Below are 18,063 nucleotides of genomic sequence, written 5' to 3' on the forward strand. Positions count from 1 at the left end.
GTAATTGTTCTGCTGGTGCTGTTCACATGAGATTGCACAATAGCCCGTGTTTATGTAATGGGTAAGGTCTGTTTACCTGTTCTTGTCAGTGTTTTAATGTGTGAGTTTTTCCCCGTGATTGTATGTGTGAGTGTGTGAGAATGCTTGTGCTTCGTGTAATTGTAGCTGTGAATGTGCAGCCACTATGCCACAATGTGCTGAGTAAAGAGATTGAGGTTTTTCACTCAACCATTTATCTTTGCCTGCAGTCAAGTATCGATCAGTCACATTTGTGCTACACACACACATACACACACACACACACACACACACACACACACACACACAAACAAATATTTATAGTATACAGAATTGTACTATAGACACACAGAGCATGACTTTAGAGTTTATCATGCAGAAAAACTGCTTAGCTCTCTGATTATCTCATTACAACATTTGGCTTTATAATTAAAGACCACAAATCATTCGATGCCTTAACTGCAATTCATATACTCAGATTGAGTCAGTGAATTGGAAAGAATATTTTCACCTTCATTAAGAATAAATATTTGTTTTTTATTCTACCTGATGGCACTCTAACAGTGTGGAGTGTTAAGTTTTTTAGGCTGGAAAAATAAATCACACATGTTTACCAAAACACTCAGTGGATAGAAGTGGCATTAGCGTTTCCTAATAGCAGTGAGATGACAGCACTTTGCTTACATCTTGTGACAATCTGCATTGCCTGCGGTCATTGAAGATGCTTTTCAATTCATGGCCACAACAGTATTCAAGCTGCCGGGTACAGGAGCTGACCTTGAGAGTGCTGGACCAATGAGCCAGCTCCCTGTTGTTGAATTGACTGGAATAATGAGTTAGACTGAATGACTTTCCCATCATAGAAAAGCACCACACATCCAGTGACTTCGCTTTCCTCTTTTTGTACAAATTGTGCACTTGTACAAATTGCACCCTCGTACCACAATCATTAGTAGTCTATATTTTACCCATGGGAGTCCTGCAGAGCGGTGTTGCTGCAGAAAGGGCCCTATTAGACAAATATGCACTCTAAATGCGCTGTTGCAGTTGACTGGAAATGTTTGAGACAAAGTAGTCTCTAAACCTTTGATTAGATGCATTGGTTTGACTGTGCTAAGTCTCTCTTGTTCGTATCTTTGCTGTCCTCTTGGCAGGCTTGTATCTTGCCTGTGATCAGTCCCCTTCATGGTGTGTTACGACCCACAATGCGGCCAAGCCTGTTTATGATGGCGATCATTCCTTTAAAATTGGTGCCCGGTTTCTCTCCTCCGTGCATTCCTCCTAATTATGTGCACATACTGTATACACCATTTGCTGAATTAGTGCTAATGAGACCACTGACTGTATAACTAAGTGTTATGCAGGACATAAACACAGCTCATTAAGATCATAACTATTTTACTCTGTAGAGAGCGAAGGCATGACTGTTTCTTTATAACTTCAATGTGTTCCTTACCACGCAAAGAGACAGAATGTTGTTAAAAAAAATGGGTTAGGCTGAAAAGGTGTGTGTGTGTGTGTGTGTGTGTGTGTGTGTGTGTGTGTGTGTGTGTGTGGTTGTTGATCTAATAACTTGCAGAGAATATTATCACATTGGGAATTTAGCAGTCTTTAATCCTTTAACACCCAGACCCAATCTGTGGGTAGTATGTGTAAATTAAAACAATTTTAATTGTATACCCTTGTAATTAATATTAATTACACAAGGGCTTTGTACATTTTTGGACTGTCAGACTGATAAGACTACAGGGAGACATATTGTTTTGCCACACTAGGTTCAGCTGGTTGCCTTTCTTTTGGTCCACATTGGTCCAGACTGAAATATCTCTGCAGATATTTTTATTAAATTAAAAAAATATATATATCATTTTAGAGATTATCTCAATTTCTGAAAAACTAAGAGTCTATCCCTCAATTCATATATATCATGTATATATACAGTACCAGTCAAAAATTTGGACACAAACTTTTGACTGGTACTGTACTGTTCCATATTAAGTTTTCATGGTACTAGCAGTCAAAGAAAGATGTATATACCGTCCTCCTCTGCAGGTGAAACAGTTGGTGGCAAAAGGGACAACAATACTGTGTGATATTATTTTAAGATTTAGTGAATCACAATAATGAAACTAACTTCCTCAAAGAGTTACTATGACAATATTTATTTCTCATATTTAACCAGCCATCTTTGGAAAGAGGCAAAAACTATTTTTGATGGGTGCAGATACTGAAATATAATAACACAGGAAATTAAGACTGAAAATGAGAGAACAAGCATGGCTGAACTGATTTTAGACCAAGACGCAGACTTTTTACTTTTACACTGTTCCCTCTTAAGCAACATCACAGGAAGGAGGCGAGCAAGGAGAAAAGAGCCTGTGGCAGCAGTGGAATAGCTGAAGGGGGAGTTTGAGAGAGCTGGCTTCCTCCCAGCTGTGTAACATCACACACTCCTTTATGCAATTAAACTTTACATACAGTTAATACATTGTTCTTTTTGAAGAACATTAGAAGTGTCTTTTTGAGATGCTTTGAATTTTAATAAGCAAGTGATTATATAAGATGAGGAAAAAACGAGGAATGCGTGTTGTCTGTGCTTAATTTGCAGACAATTGGGATTACAAAGAATATTTATTAGAAAGAAAAGGGATTCCAGAGATTTCTTATTAATGAAAGGTGTTAAATATTCTGAGATGCAAGAAAAACAGGTGTATGTAGTGGTGAGGAAGGATATAATCCAGAGAGCCAGGGGGACAAAGTACTGCAGATGAATGACAGAGAGAGTGAGACAGAGACCGCAAACAGTATTTCATCATGAAAGCCTTATTTCAATAAAGTTCTTCAAACACGGGCTTGTCTGTCACAGTTCCAACAGACTTTCTTCTCTCTCTCAGTGTTCTCCCTTTTGTGTCATTCTTCCTCCTCTGAAAATGGTGTCCAAATGGTGCCAGCATTATCAGATACGACCCCCCCCCCGTCTCTCCTCTCCATTACTTTCTTCCTCCCATCTCCCACCCCTGACTTCTATACTTTCTACACTTTTAATACTCTCTCTGTCTCTTCTCCTCACTCTCCCTCCATGTCCTGCTTTTGAACTGTGAATCTGCCACCATGACTGCCACTGTGGCCACATCTAACGGCACACACACATGCTGAGAGTAGGAAGAGACATACATAGACAGACAGACACACACACACACACACACACACACACCTCTGTTTTCAAGCTCACACATTTCCAGCAGCCATAATTACCTTATGCAAATAAGATCAACAAATAAACCATCTCATCCTGCTGGGCGACAGCATATAAGATGCCAAAAACCAAATTCAGGAGCTCATTTAATTAGTACAGAGGTGATGAGAGAGATACAACATTCACCTACCATTGCCTGTGCGTGACACTCTCACAAATGTGTATCCACCGCCTTATTCCCCATAGGCCTGAATCACAGTAGCAATTATGGTTCCAGGTACAATTACCCATATTTTCTCGGTGTGTAGGATAAAGAGTGCATATTGAATTGCCTGATTTAACTCAGGTGCAGTTGTCAGTGCCTTCCTGGAAGCAAACTTAGATAGACGTTAAGACAGGCTAGTTGGTGTGCCCCTGCCTTTTTCTGCCCATTTTTGAAAATTACAGCCATTTTTGAAAATTGCCTCATTAGTTCGTCACGGCAAAGCAGCGGAAGACCTGTGAAGTTTTATATACCACGCAGTGCAGGGTGTTTGAAGCTCAGTGTGTGACATAGTTAAGTGATAAGCCTTAAGGGCAGTTTGCATCTGGTCAGACCTGGCTTCGTGCTGTATCCAGTACTGCTCTATGTGTAAGAACAGGATTTGAAAGCAAATTAGGGGTAAAAAGATGGAGTGCAGTGAATCTGTAATGTAAGGTCCTGTTCTCAATGGTGGATATTATGTTACATTATATACAGAAGGTAGTATACCAGGTTAACATAGGAAGTTCATTATCAGCAATGCAAGAAATATTTGCAAAAAAATTCTAAAATTCTGTTTTACTATGTCATCGTGGAGTATTAATTGTAATGATGAGTGAAAAAACTATTTTTATTTTTATTTGAGCATAAGGTTACAACAGAACAAAATGTAAAAAAATGAAGGGGTCTGAACACTGTCCAAATGCACTGTAGATATTTGGTGATTGTCATTATTGTTTCTTGAAGAGAAAGGATTTAATTTTTTATTTGTTGAATTTGAAACCAAACCCCAGACACATTCTTTAAGTGTTCATATATTTAACAAGAAAAGGTACAGATATAAAGGCACTTGAACCACACCAGTAGCACAATAGTAGCAATATTAAATTAGAAAATAGGAAACAGAAAACCGCCTCCATTATATGGAAAATACAATAAATTCAACCTTGTTGTTGTTTTTTTTTTTTTTCTTTCATACAAATTTGTGAAAACCATTTTTTAATTTAACCAAAAATTATTTTGGAGGCTTCAGTGTAATTGACTGGAGCAAATATATGATTTGATGTAATTGAATTGAAGAAACATTAGCTTAGAATGAGCTCTTTGTATCTACATAGGCAGCAGATCTCTTCCACAGAGCTCACCTTGTTGCACCACTAAGTCAAACGCTGGCTCTATAGAGGGCCTTTCACATTCTTATGTGACCTGAAGGCCACCATAGATTTTCCTAGACACTTGGAAAGGGAGGAGTGAGGGAGGGTGTATTCAGTTGGTTTCCATTTGCAATCCTGCTGCTAGATGCCATCAAATCTAACACATTGGTCCTTTAAGTCTTCAAATCAGTAGCCAACATATTTATTTCCCTACAGCAAAAGGGCAGGGATCTGCCAGTCCAGTTCTTATTTGCTTTTATTCAGACGAGTGGGCATGATAATAATTCTCAGGATTACCAAATTTTGCTTTTAGCACAATATCCATCCAATATCCCTTTACTCTGTGAAGCCACCAGCATGAAATAACACATTCAGCAGCTGTTTGTGTGTAAATGTGAGAATTATTCCTCTCTTCACAGGCCGACCCAAAGGAGCTGATTCGATTGGTCACACAGCATGTGTCTGCATATTCGAGTTGGCCAGAGGAGCTGCAGAAGTTGATCGGCCAGCTGCATGTTTACAATGAGCGTCTCACAGACTTCACCCAGGCCCAGGTGTTACAGGGGCTGGGCCGCGGTGTGGACGTCCAGCGCTTCAGCTCCGACTCGGACTACAAGAAGGAGACCATCCTTGGCCTCACAGAGTAAGCAGGGAAGGGACTTGGAGGGATATTCTAGGATATTGCAGTTAAATATAATCATTTCTACAGTTTGTACTGTAGTTAGTATGGTATGCTTTATTTTCTCTGTACCACATAAGTATATGAGTGGGAGTGCAGGTCCTTCCAGCTTCAATGTAGAGGAATCTCATCATTATTTTGCTCCTCTCTGCTTGTGTGTCTGTATGTATTCAGGACGCTGGATGACAGTGTGTACAAAATCGCTCTGTCTCTGGCTAAGCGCTACAGCGTTCCTCTGTGGGAGGTCTACATGACTCACCTGGAGTTCCTCTTTACAGATAGCGGGTAACTGCACACAAACTCAAACACACAAATATAAACACCATCACATAATCTCTCTCAGCGTTTTCAGTCTCATTTTACTCATCTGCGTTTGTTAGTTCACATCACTTTTGTCATCTCATCAGTTTGAGTCGTTTAGTCTGTCAGTGTGCATTTGAAATGCCCCTGAAATGTATTTGTGTTTTCATACAGAAACATGAAGAGTGCTTGTGTTTTCCCGTGTTTGTTGAGCACACACACACTAGTCCCTCGTCCCTGTATTTAAAATCCTGAACACTAATATGAAAATAAAGTTAATTTAAGTAGCACCATTCCCTGAGTTATAACAAAGCTCACCTCCTTTAAAAGCATACCCCATGTTGTGATGCGTATGTGTGTTTGTGTTTTAGGGAGAGAGAGGACGTGAGTGTGTCAGAGTCTATTTCCATAATTTATTTGCTCTCTGACTTCATAGCTGGGGATCTGACTAGCTCTGCACCTTTCCTTGTTTTAATAGAATGCCTTTTCAGCAAGAGTCGAGGTGTGTGTGTGTGTTTGCACGCACACATGTGGATGTGTGATAAATATCCCCCCTGTCGCATTCTGATATAAGGAAATGCTTTATGGACTCCATTTAACGATAAATTACAACCTATACCTTTCTAAAACCCTACCACACTTGCTTTTGTGTGTGTGTGTGTGTGTGTGTGTGTGTGTGTGAGAGAGTGTGTGAGTGTGTGTGTGTGAGAGAGAGAGAGAGTTCCTACCAAAAGCTCACGATCATGACAAATGTGTGAAGAATATTCATACTATAATCTTGACTAGAAGCATCTGCAATATGCGTATTGATTTAACACATGAATGAGTGTGAGGACTGATATAAATGGAGCAGAAAGGGGAAAACTAAAAGAAAAAAAAAATCTTACAGTCAGAGGTATGGGAACAAGATGGAATTTAGGCTTGTATTGATCCCTGCAGGGACACTGTTCGCACACACGTTTATCCTGCTATATACCAAAGCTCTGATGCCACTTGGAAAATAAGTAGATATGGTAATAATGTGGTCAAAGGGTGACAAATGAAAAATGCATAAATGTATTTCAGCTCAAGTGAATAGAAAGAGCTACTGAGCTATAAGTGTATTACAAGTATTACAAACACACAGGATGGAGAGAAAGGTCATTAGGTAGAGAAATACCCCCAGAATCAGTGTGTGCAGGGAGGAAGGACCAGATAGATGGAGGAAGAAGAGATGGATGATAGGGCCAGAGTGTCCCTGAGACAGTCCTATTAACACAGAATAAACGCTTTAGAGGAATCAATGCACTGCTAAACACCGCCATCGTCAGCTGTTCTCGCTGTGCATGTAGGTCTTTGTAGATGTACGCTGGAGCCCTGTGGGGACATGAATTTCAGCCAGTTTCTATTGACAATTTAATGACAGCTATTAAACCATTTATATGACCTGTCCGAAACAGAAGGGTTTTTTTTTTTATTGTTGTAGCCTCCACTCAACCAAACCATCCAGATTCATTTTTGTATGTTTAGTTTGGCTTTATCAACTCATTCGATACACACATGTCAACTGGAAATCACTTTGGCACTGCCTCTTTTGTCAACTGAATACATACTGTTTTGTAAGATGAAATGGTACTGGCAAAACCAAAATATCACCATTTGACTCAGCTTGTACCCAACATCACTGTTACCAGTTCGTCTTGCTGGGTTTGTTGTTGATTTGTTTTGGTTGAATGAATGAACCTTGGATTACTTCAGGCTGTGCACACAGATAATGTGTTCCACATCAATTGTCAGATAATCCACAAAAACATCGGGTTTGACATTTCAAACAACACAGCTCCAAGCTCATTTCAGTTCCCACCTGCTGCCAGCAGTTGCTCACCACTTGTGCTGCTTTTTCTGCAAATCGCTAGTTTACCCATGACGAGAAATAAATAGTCTTTTGTGGCACCTTCCCCTCTGATTCATCTTACTGTAAAATGTGTTTTGCTTTGAGCCTAATGAGGAATCATCAGAGACAGACAGGAAGCTTTTGAATTTTGTACCAGCTCTTTGGAGTTGCACATCTGGTGACCTCATCTGGCAAATTAAGGTTTGAGTTATATCAAACATTGGCTGTGTTACACACCATACAGTCCTAACTATTTGACTCCTAAGGTTCCGAAATGATATGACGATGTTAACTGTAAAGCTGCAAGTTGATTGGAACCTTTCAGCTCCTGGCTGATAATATCCTGGATCAATAGGAAGTACCTTAAGAACGTTTTTTCTCTGTCTGTACTTCCTGCAACGCTGAAATCCAAATACTGGTTGTTAAGGCCCCTCAAATTAGCTAAGTGATTTTCTTTTATACAATCCACTTTATTTGAACCTCACCTTTCTCTGTGTACACCAAGCACTTTCCACTTTCACATTTCTGTGAACTTGTGGCAAAATGCGCAAATTATATCAATACTTGGAAAATATGATAAATATAATATAATCAAAATATTGTGAACTGCAGTCACCCTGTCACAGCATAGTTCCCTCTCAACCCATTGTTGCTGCAGTTTTAGCTGGTGTTTCTTTATAGGATTCTTCTTCAGTGTCAAGTTACACACTCTGTATTTTAATTTTTTTTCTTTCAGAAAAGTACGAATTATTAGGAAATGATTATTGATTTTCAATAGCAGTTAATTTCTATAAATGAGACTCTCTTTGTTTTGGCTTATGCATGAGGATGTTTACATGCTACTAGCTGTCTGGCTGTCACCTGAGTGAAAACACATACTGTTTTTTGCATCATACTGTTCTAGACATATAACATTTAATTATCTCAAATAATACAGCAAGCATGTGTCTTGCTGTTTGTTCCTTTGAGTTTGGTTAATATGCTGATGAGCTTCCCTGACTGGAATTAAAAAGCACCTTTGTAGCATTCAGTGGGAAGCTGGATGGTGCCATTGTTAGGTTGGGTACAGTACATTATATGTTCAGCTGCAGTAGTTTGGTGCTGCTGATTCCACTGTTTAGGGATTATTGATGTGCTGTCTGCTCACACTTTGCAAGGTTTAAGCCCTGAGCATGACCATGACCTAGCGAATGACTGTAAGCATGTTACTTGGAGTTACAGGAGAGAGCCACAGAGAGCCTTTGGTTGAGTAATGCTTTCAGTTGTACAAAAACAGTATTTCTGACTGAACTGAAACAGGGGTTACTTTAAGTAGGACATGCCACATACATGGCACATGGGCAATTAGGTTTGTCACTTCAAACAAAGCAGTCAGCCCATTTATGCCATCAGCTCCTCATTTACCCTGTATTTTCTAACTGCCCCATACCACTATTGAATTGCTATGTTGCTTTTTCCTTCCACCACCTCGGCCTCTCCCTGGTCTGTGTGTGATAGTATTTTTGGAAATTACATATAGTCTGTTCCATATGAAAATCCATTTCTTGTCTCAAATGGAACACATAAATATATTTTTAGCCACGCTAGCAGAAGGCTCGAGGGATGGAAATCAGGCAGTCAGTCAGTTTGTCCACTATATTTCTCAAAACACCAATTTAAATTTAAATTTGCTCAGTGCTGTTGTTTAAATCAAAATGCCTGGAAACCTAAGGACATTCCCATCAGCCTCTGCTGTATTTGTGTTTAATGCTAATGAGAAAATATTACCTGGCTAACATGCTAAACTAAACAACACGAGCATTACCAGGGCAACCAGCCCAGTCTTATTTAATGTTGACAAGTACTTGTGAATAAATGTGATTTTGCCCTTGTTCATGTCATCAAAATGACTATAATCAATGTTTTAACAGTGGTTATAATGTGAAGGCAGTAGCTCTTGGCGATGACCCCAGGGAGTTATTACCTCACTTAACAAGTGCCTTAAGACCCACTCATTAGCTTTGTAGTGACCTTTAGTTCATTGTTTTGGTTTTACAGCCTGTCACTTTATTATTTTGGTTCACCCTCACTGCTCTCAATAACATAGTTTCTACATCCAATGAAAAAAGGCCAGATATTTCCCTCAGGAGTTGGTGGAGACCAAAAACTGAGCTAAAAGGAGAGGGACTTTTGAACTTTCATTCATCTGGTGGACAGAAGAAAGACTCCAAATAAATGCTAATGTTACTCCTGGATCTGTTGGATGTGAAAATACGCTAATGTCATTTTTGTGTTTATAGCTTCTTTTTGCTCCCTCCAAATGGCAAAAAACCCTGTCACAGCAGGCTTAAAATAATATTTATGATGTTCCTAATGTAAAAATGATACATTATTTACATTTTCATTTGTGTGTGAGTGCAGTTTCACATGTTTATCACATCCTTACTGCATGGTAGGTGTGTGTGCAAGAGCGTGACTAGCAAAATCGCCTCACGAGGAAAAAACGAATCAGCTGTGCAGAGAATTTCTGTGTGCAGTGGCCCTGTACTGAACTCTACAGTACAAACACACTTTTACAACCCCCTGCTGGACCATAATTTGCAAACAAATTAGCAGCACAGATCGTTTAAAAAAAATTACAGCTTGCATAAATCCAGACAACAATGATGTGCTGAATAATCATCACTGCTCCACCAAAGCTCCCCTAGAGTTTAATTCTGGTTGTCTGATTACCACGGTAATTAAATATGCCTCTGAATTTAAGAATATTAGGAGCCTATTTTTGTTAAGACATGTTGGAAGAGACAACAAACAAAATATGGTAATGTTAGACGGGGAAGAAGAGAGGGATGAGAGAGGAGTGGAACAGCTCGGAGAATGAGGAATACTCAGCCGGATTAAATCAGTTCCTCTCTCCGGCTTTTGAAACAAACAAGAAAAGATTGTAATGAGAAGCTGCTGATATTACAGCCACATGAACACGACTGAGCTGGGGTGGGAAACTGTGTTGTGTACAGAGAGAAATACCACCAAGCGAGCAGCAGTACCAAAGCATGCATGCAGCAGACTAGTAATAAAACTATCAGGGACAGAGAAGCTGAACAAAAAGATGCTTAAAGGTGTGGAGAAAGAAGAGAGGAGGTGCTGACAACCTGAACAAAGAGAGGCACTGAACACCTTTTGTCAGTGGATTGGGAAGAGATGATGTGACAGCCTGGCTTTGAAGAACTACAGTGACACACTCAGCTAAAGCAGAGCCTGCCATGAGCACTGGGCACAAACCGCCGCTCACAGCTGTCTGCATTCACGCCTGTGTGCACTTGCCAAGGAATACTCATAACCCCCCTCAAACAGTCCAAGTTGGACAAGTTGTCTCTTTACTTGCCGTTGTTTTCTTACCTTTTGAGTCACTTTGGAGCTGATGTGAGTACAGAGTGAGACTCAGACCTTGATTTGCGTCTCAGGCCGCCTGTTTGTTTGTGCACTTAGGAAAAAGACAAGAGGGAAAGAGACTCAGAGAATCTTTACTTGGAGTTGTTCTGTTGACTCCAGTCTTATTAGAGCCCCTGTTGTGTGGATGGTTAATGTTATTTACATTATTGAGCTTATTGCGAGCTGCTGCACTGCTGCCGCTGTCTATATTTTTTTCATTAGCAAAAGCCTCCCAGTCAGCTCTGATGGAGAGCCCAGAGGAAACATTGTCCTCTTTGATGTTGTCCCATTATGACAGATAAACAGACTTGCACTCACATGAACGCACTCACAGACAGCCACAGATTACTCAAGGCAACTCGGTAACTGCCAGCAACTAGCTTTACTTCCCCTTTGCCTTTTCATTCTTTGTATCTCTCCTTGTTTAACTTTCGTGTTTTGGTTCTCTGAGAGTTTTTTTTTTCTTTTCCACTCCTCCTCTCTGTTGTTTTGCTTGTGTTCTTTTCTCTTGTCCTCTCATTCTCCAGGCCACCTGCTGCTGTTGACTTTTAGTTCTATGGTAAAACATGTTTTTCGAAAAGCAAAAGAGCATATTGGTTGTGCACAATTTGAACAAATCACCGAGTTGGATCCACACAGTTTTTTTTCCCTCCACTCTATGAACGCCTTACTTCCTCTCTTCTTTTTTCTGTCTCAGTTTTGCCCCTTTTTATATCAGAGCTGACGAAGTTCTTCAATATAGTAATTTATGAAATCCTCCTTTTTTTGAAGGAGTGTAACTTTGTTGATAAGCCCACAGATTACCATGCTGTTTTTCCACAGCACTTTTCAGATTCTACTTTGCAACCAACCAGTCTCCAGTGCTGGTTGTCTTCGTCCTTTGATTTTCTGTTGATGGAATTTGGGCTTTTGTCAGTATTGCTGTTTAGTCTTATCTTTTTCAGGCATGGTGGCTCTTGCTGCTTATGTGAACAACTTAGATCTTCATATGTTTTTATCAAACAAACAGCTGTTTCTGATGCCAGAAACTTAAAAGTGTTTCACATCCTGTAATCCAATGGTTATTTTTTATGGTGAAGACGTATCTCAGACAGCAGGTGTTTACAACAGGAAAAAAGCTTTGAAAGCTTTGAACATGGGATAGACTGAATAATTTGTGTGTGCATTTATTGGAATGAAAACTTTATGGATTATATTATATATATGTTTATATTATTTTCCATGTGAAATTGTCAAAGACATTCATTTACATACACTCATGGTTTTGTTTTCTTCACCTTTCCCCTTCTTTATTTCCTCCCTCCTCCTCCTCCAGTCTTTCCACCAAGGATATTGAATCGCGGAGCGAGTCCCTAGGTCTGTTTCACACTTTGAAGTGCAACCCTCAGGCCTTTTACAGCCACATGACCAAGTATGTTCTGCCAACTGTGGAGGGAACCGATCTGGGTCGCCTGCTCTACTACTACACCCTGCTTGATGCTGCAGGCTGTGAGCCTTACGTCACCACCACCATCAAGCCAGACTCCCACGTCAAACTGCTCAAGAAGCTTCGAGCTGTTGCCAGTGGTGAGATGAACACAGTTTTGTTTTTTTTTTTTAATTTCCTGTCATTGTAATGCAAATGACACTGCTACTACATAACTAGAGGGACAATATGTCATTTAATATCACAAAAATGTAGCCCCCTGAACCAGTGAAGTTTGCTTCTAAAGTCTGATCTTAGTTATGAATACAGAAATGATGAAAACTACAACCAGTTAATTAGATCATCATTGCCTTTAAATAATATGGAAATTATTCTTGCCTTAAAAGTATGCAATTTTCTTTATTCATGAAGCAAGAGAGAAATTTCACCAAAAAAGGAATTAATTTGCTTTTGGTCAACGACAGCACCACTTAGAAATACTAAATTGGGAGTAATACTATTTCTAATCGTACAGAATTGAGAAAAGCACTCATTTGCCAAACAATGCTGTTTCTGAGAAGTAACAAGCAAAGGCGCCTGAGGATTTGGAGATTTAATGCAGCTCTGTTGTCGGTGGGAAATCAGCCATAAGCCTTTAATGTCAAGAAATCAAGTCCAGTGTTGAGGACTTGAATATAATCCCTCTTGACATGATTGATGACTCACAGACTAATGCTGACATTCCTTCTGGCTGGTAGATAACCTTTGTGTCACAGATTGTCATGTAGAGTCTAAAAAAATACAACAGCTGAATGCCTAAACCCCCTGCATGTCACATTTCTGCTGTCAGATAAAACTAGAGCATTTTTTACATTTCTCCACAAGTGACAAATGAAACACTTCTGGTGACATATGGATGTACACAAATTATCTTTAATCTCTACCTCATCTGCTCCTTTGATCTTATTGGTCCTCTTTTTCTCCACCAGCTCTCATGTAAAAGTTTCCAAAATTGAATGTAACTAGGATTAAAACAGACAGAACTATTCTTATCTACCTACAAACAACAAGGAAACCAGTCCACCTCTGTATTAGTTGTCAATCTACACCACACCCCAAGTTCCTGAAACAGCAACGACATTACAGTAAGATGCTGTTTCCACTCACGTTTCTGTGGCTGCGCCCTCTCCAAGGACGTCGTGTCCAGGTTGCGGCGTGTCACCGGTTCAGCGCTCAGGCGAGAGTGCTGAAACTTTGTTGTGCACGGTTGAAGGTGGTGTCACTTCTCAGTGAAGTTCAGTAAAGTTCAGCCGGGTGTCAGCTGTGTTTTCACGCCTCGCTTCTTCCTGCTGCTCCAGATAACACCACAGCTTTTACCAGTGACATGTCTCTGTTTAACATCCATAAACACACATACACAAATCATATACACACACCTCTGAGTCATCCACATCAAGACTTGGATGCATTTTTACATAAAGTAGCAAAAAATACACTTTGCTTTGAACTCAAAGCCATCCACATTTCAGTTTCGTTCACATGCAGTTACCATGTCTCATTACTATTGTATATGAGCTATCTGTTTGTTAAGCCCCACTCCACTAGTTATTTTAGCTTTGTGCTCTCTTATGGCAGAGATACAGTTTACAGTGATATCAGTGGCAGATTTACTTCTTTCAATTCTTAGTTTTAATACAGTGAGTCATTGATTTCAGACAGTGGCACACAAAAGCAGTGGGCTGAAGTGTTGTCGGCAGATTCAGCTATAGCTAGCTTGGTAATTAGGCGAACATCTGTGAGTATGCCGAAAAAGTAAATGGACTTCACTTATATAGCACCTTTCTAGCCTTATTGACCACTCATAGCGCTCACATCCATACACACACTCATACACTAATGGAACAGGGGTAGTTTGGGGTTCAGTGTCTTGCCCAGGGACCCACTTTGATGTGCAGACTTGAGGAGCTAGGGATCGAACCACCGACCCTCTAATAGTGGACGGCCCACTCTAGCTCCTGAGCCATGGCTGTAGTCTCTGGCTGACTTTTATAATTGGCAATATCAAAGATTTCAGTCCTGTTTGATTTGGTGACTCATGTAGTTACTGGTGGTAACATCTAATGTTTTTTAATACCACAGGTCACAGAATTCTGAGTGTAGCATTTTAATAAAGAAGTCAGGCAATAATTGGGCTTTTTTTATCATTCTGATCAGATTTTATGCTGCGCACAGAATTACTTTGCAAGCAGCAGGCTGCAGTGAAAGGAGTTGTTACCTGGCTGAGAAGTTGGAGATGGGCAGTCTATCACCTGCAGCTCATCATCAGACAGCTCACTGTGGCTGCTGCTCTTGTTCTGTTACTCCCAATGTTTTAAACTGATCCGCTGTAGGAAAATTACAAAATCACCCACATATACATACACATGCACTTCACCAAATCAATTCAAACCCATGTACTGGCGCATACTGTTAACTGACGTTGTGACATTAACACTTACAAGCTAACACTCTCTGTGTCACACACTCATACACACACACACACACACACACACACACACATACACGAATTCACACACATGTAACTGTTGAAACTTAACCCACACATTCACACTCCTGTAACTGACACACAGGCTGTTGAGGTGTCTCCTGGGGCACCAACTTTCTACTAACTCTGTCCAACTTTACGACACACATCCTCTTAAAACGACTAATTTGTAGTCCTGAACAGACAAATGCGAGCTAACGCACAGGCATTCAGACAGTGTAGAGGCAGGTGGTGTGTGTCCAATATTCATCACAATTTCAGACACAGTACCAGGTGACTGTCTGTGTGGGCTCTCCTGAGGCAGGGGATGAGATGTTGCTTGGGTGTGGAGGAGACGGAGGCAGAGAGGAGTGGGTGGGGCAGGGGAGAGACAGAGAAAGAGAGAGTACATGTGTAAGTGCATGTAACTCTTATCTGCAGTTTAAGTGCCCGTCTGGGTCCGTCTGAAATATTGTGTGTCTGTGCGTGCTCATCAGAGTGGTGTGTGTCTGTGTGCGTGTGTGTGTGTGTGTGTGTGTGTGTGAGAGGGATTCCGAGCAGCGTTGACAGAGCCCTTCCCACAGGCAGACCAGTGTTAAATATTTAAAGCCCAGACAGGCTGTGGTGTTGCCACAATAATGCGTCTGTCTAATAGCACTGGAGACCCAGAGCACGCCACCAGCCCTCTCTCTCTCTCTCTCTCTCTCTCTCTCTCTCTTTCTTTCTCTCTCTCCTTCTCTCTCTCTCTGTCTCTCTCTCTCTCTCTCTCTCTCTCTGTCAAACACACACGTAAACACATACACAAACACACAAACACACACACAGAGCACCGCAGTGGTAGGAGATATGACGCACATAGACAGATCCACAGACAAACTGTACACCTTTGCATGCAGACACAGACTGACAGCACCGCTTTCACACACAGGTCACACGCAATCTTTGTTGTTTACGTCAACCTTTTACTGTCGTCTGTTATTCATTTCTCTTTGTGTATTTCTGTCATGTAATGCAATATTGAACATCCCGTGCATTTCAGATCACTGTAATCATCCTGGAAGTTCTGCACATTTTACACGTATAATATGTAAAATACAGTCATATGGCTTATACTGTATACACAGTATAACGTGCCTTCAAATGGGACTCTCTTATAAAGTGTTAGGTATGCTGTAGATGTTTAAATGTTAGGCTTCTCACACTCAGTATAGATGTACTTGCTGTATGACAAATGCCTGAAAATGCCTTTTGTGTTTTTCCTGTACATGTCATTTCTCTATTGTAGTGTCATGATGAAGAATTTGTGCTAACATGTGATGAACATGTGAACACAAAATCTAACATTATGTAAATTTCCTGCCGTCTTTTCACTTTGCTAAGCTTTTGAATATGTTCCTATAGAATGCATTGAATACGTGTACTGTATCACAGCATTGTCACAACAACCTGGGCAAAGTGCTGCAGAAGGTCATGTGGACAATGAGGGAGCCTCCTAGTGCACTTGTTATTTTTGTTTGTACAAAGCACAAAGGCTGGATGAAAAGAAAATTAAAAAAATACATATACAAATGTATAGCAGTATGCATTGAATGCTTAACATATGTCTGTCTGTCTTGCAGGCTTAGACTACCGGAAGCTGACTGATGAATCCATGGATCCGCTGGCCACTCTACAACCAGTTCTGACCAGTCAGAATGTACTGTCCATCTCCAAACTGGCCAATCGGCTGCCTGTGCCCGGTGGTGGAGGGGCCACAGTCTCGCCGAGTGCAGTCCATGCAGTTTGGCTGCAGAAGCTGTTTTGGAAAGGAGACCCCCAGTTATTGAAGAGGCCCCCACAGACTGAACAAGACTACCTGCACGCTTATGACACCAGTGCTAAATATCTGGACAGGCTGGTCCCTGCTGACGCTGTCCACTTCCTGGATAGTATCACCTTCTCATCTGATGCAGCCAGAAATGTAAGTCCAAACCAGGCCAGATAACAGTGTTGGTTTTTCTCTGAATACTAGCCAATTTTTTCACATGAATTACTGTATTCTTGAGACAAAAACAGTATGACAGTACAGTATGAAGGAGGCTCTATTTTCTGTTAGTGTCTGAGACAGGAACTGGTGGGGGCTGGGCAGACAGACAATTTGTAATTGCAGCACAGAAGGTAGCTTGTTCCAGGCAGCCGCTCACACAGGATTTATACTGTGTAAAAGGAAGGATTGTGGGGATTTTCAATCACTACATCACACTGTCATATTCGTCACCCTATACGCTTTATTGTGTGGCTGGTCGTCTTTCATGCCTCTGGCAAAATTTTTGGGTCGTCAAAAGCCGTTTCCTAATTTCATATATATTATTCTGTTCATATCCACACTGTCGCCTCAAAGCACATACCAGTCATGATTTATAAAAGAAATTATAAAATTGCAGAAGAAATGTCAGCCACATAATTACAGCACTCTGAAAAACTGTCCTGCAGAGGACTTAAAGTGCCTCAGTGCACCTTATCAGTAGTAGCCCTCTGGTTTTTTTTCTTTTTTCATACTGGAACCCTGCCACCCCACCTCTGCAGACACTTCATTTTCTTCTGTTTTTGTCTTAAGCCCCCCTCTCTTTCCCTGAAACTCCAAGAGAGCTAATTGATCCCTCTCCACTTCAGAGCCAATTAAACTCCAATTCCCAGCAGGCACTGTTTTCCCACTGTGCTTTTTAACATGTAGATTACCCCTCAGAACCCCACTGCCTGCTCCCTTTTACCCTCACCATCCTCTTCTCCTCTTTTCTAACCTTTTTGATTCATCAAATGGCAAACCTTGACCCTTCTCAACGTTCAGAATGCACATGACCTTTCACACCCCCCCATCGCTCCCCGCGATAGATTGATCCATTTCCCACAAGGCCAAGGGGCAGATGGATGGCTGGGACTTGCCTTACCTCACACTGGATATATTTTTGAAGGGAAACAGAGTGTTGGCATTTTTCCCCCCTCTGAAGTATTGATCTTAGATAGCCTCTTTAGTAGAGGCATCCTCCTTTCTTCAACCTCCAACCTTTTTCAGGCTTTGCCCAAGGCTTTGACTGATGTTGGCTGTGAATGCCTGTATATAGTTCTATAGGGAATATAGACCAACAAAAAACTGACTATTTGCAGCCTCACACACAATTGCATATACACACACTTACCCTTCAAAGAAATTGTAGTTTGTTTTGTCAGGAAACTCCATTTGAGTGATCACCCTGTCTTGGCAAAGTGTCAGTCAAGCTGAGTC

General features: G+C 40.8%; 1 protein-coding gene across 2 annotated transcripts in view; it reads left to right on the plus strand.

Moving 5' to 3' along the window:
• Positions 1-18,063, plus strand: part of nbas (NBAS subunit of NRZ tethering complex) — a 143,335-nt gene that overhangs the window by 76,397 nt on the left and 48,875 nt on the right. For both annotated transcript variants that reach the window (XM_071479021.1, XM_071479022.1), the window contains 4 exons: positions 5,029-5,252; positions 5,463-5,573; positions 12,188-12,438; positions 16,421-16,761. In XM_071479021.1, coding sequence (XP_071335122.1) covers positions 5,029-5,252; positions 5,463-5,573; positions 12,188-12,438; positions 16,421-16,761 — 927 coding nt within the window. The remainder of the gene's footprint in view (positions 1-5,028; positions 5,253-5,462; positions 5,574-12,187; positions 12,439-16,420; positions 16,762-18,063) is intronic.

This window comes from Trachinotus anak, unplaced genomic scaffold (assembly GCF_046630095.1).
Source record: "Trachinotus anak isolate AG129_WGS33_773 ecotype Australia unplaced genomic scaffold, CSIRO_AGI_Tana_v1 ptg000005l, whole genome shotgun sequence".
Taxonomy (NCBI): domain Eukaryota; kingdom Metazoa; phylum Chordata; class Actinopteri; order Carangiformes; family Carangidae; genus Trachinotus; species Trachinotus anak.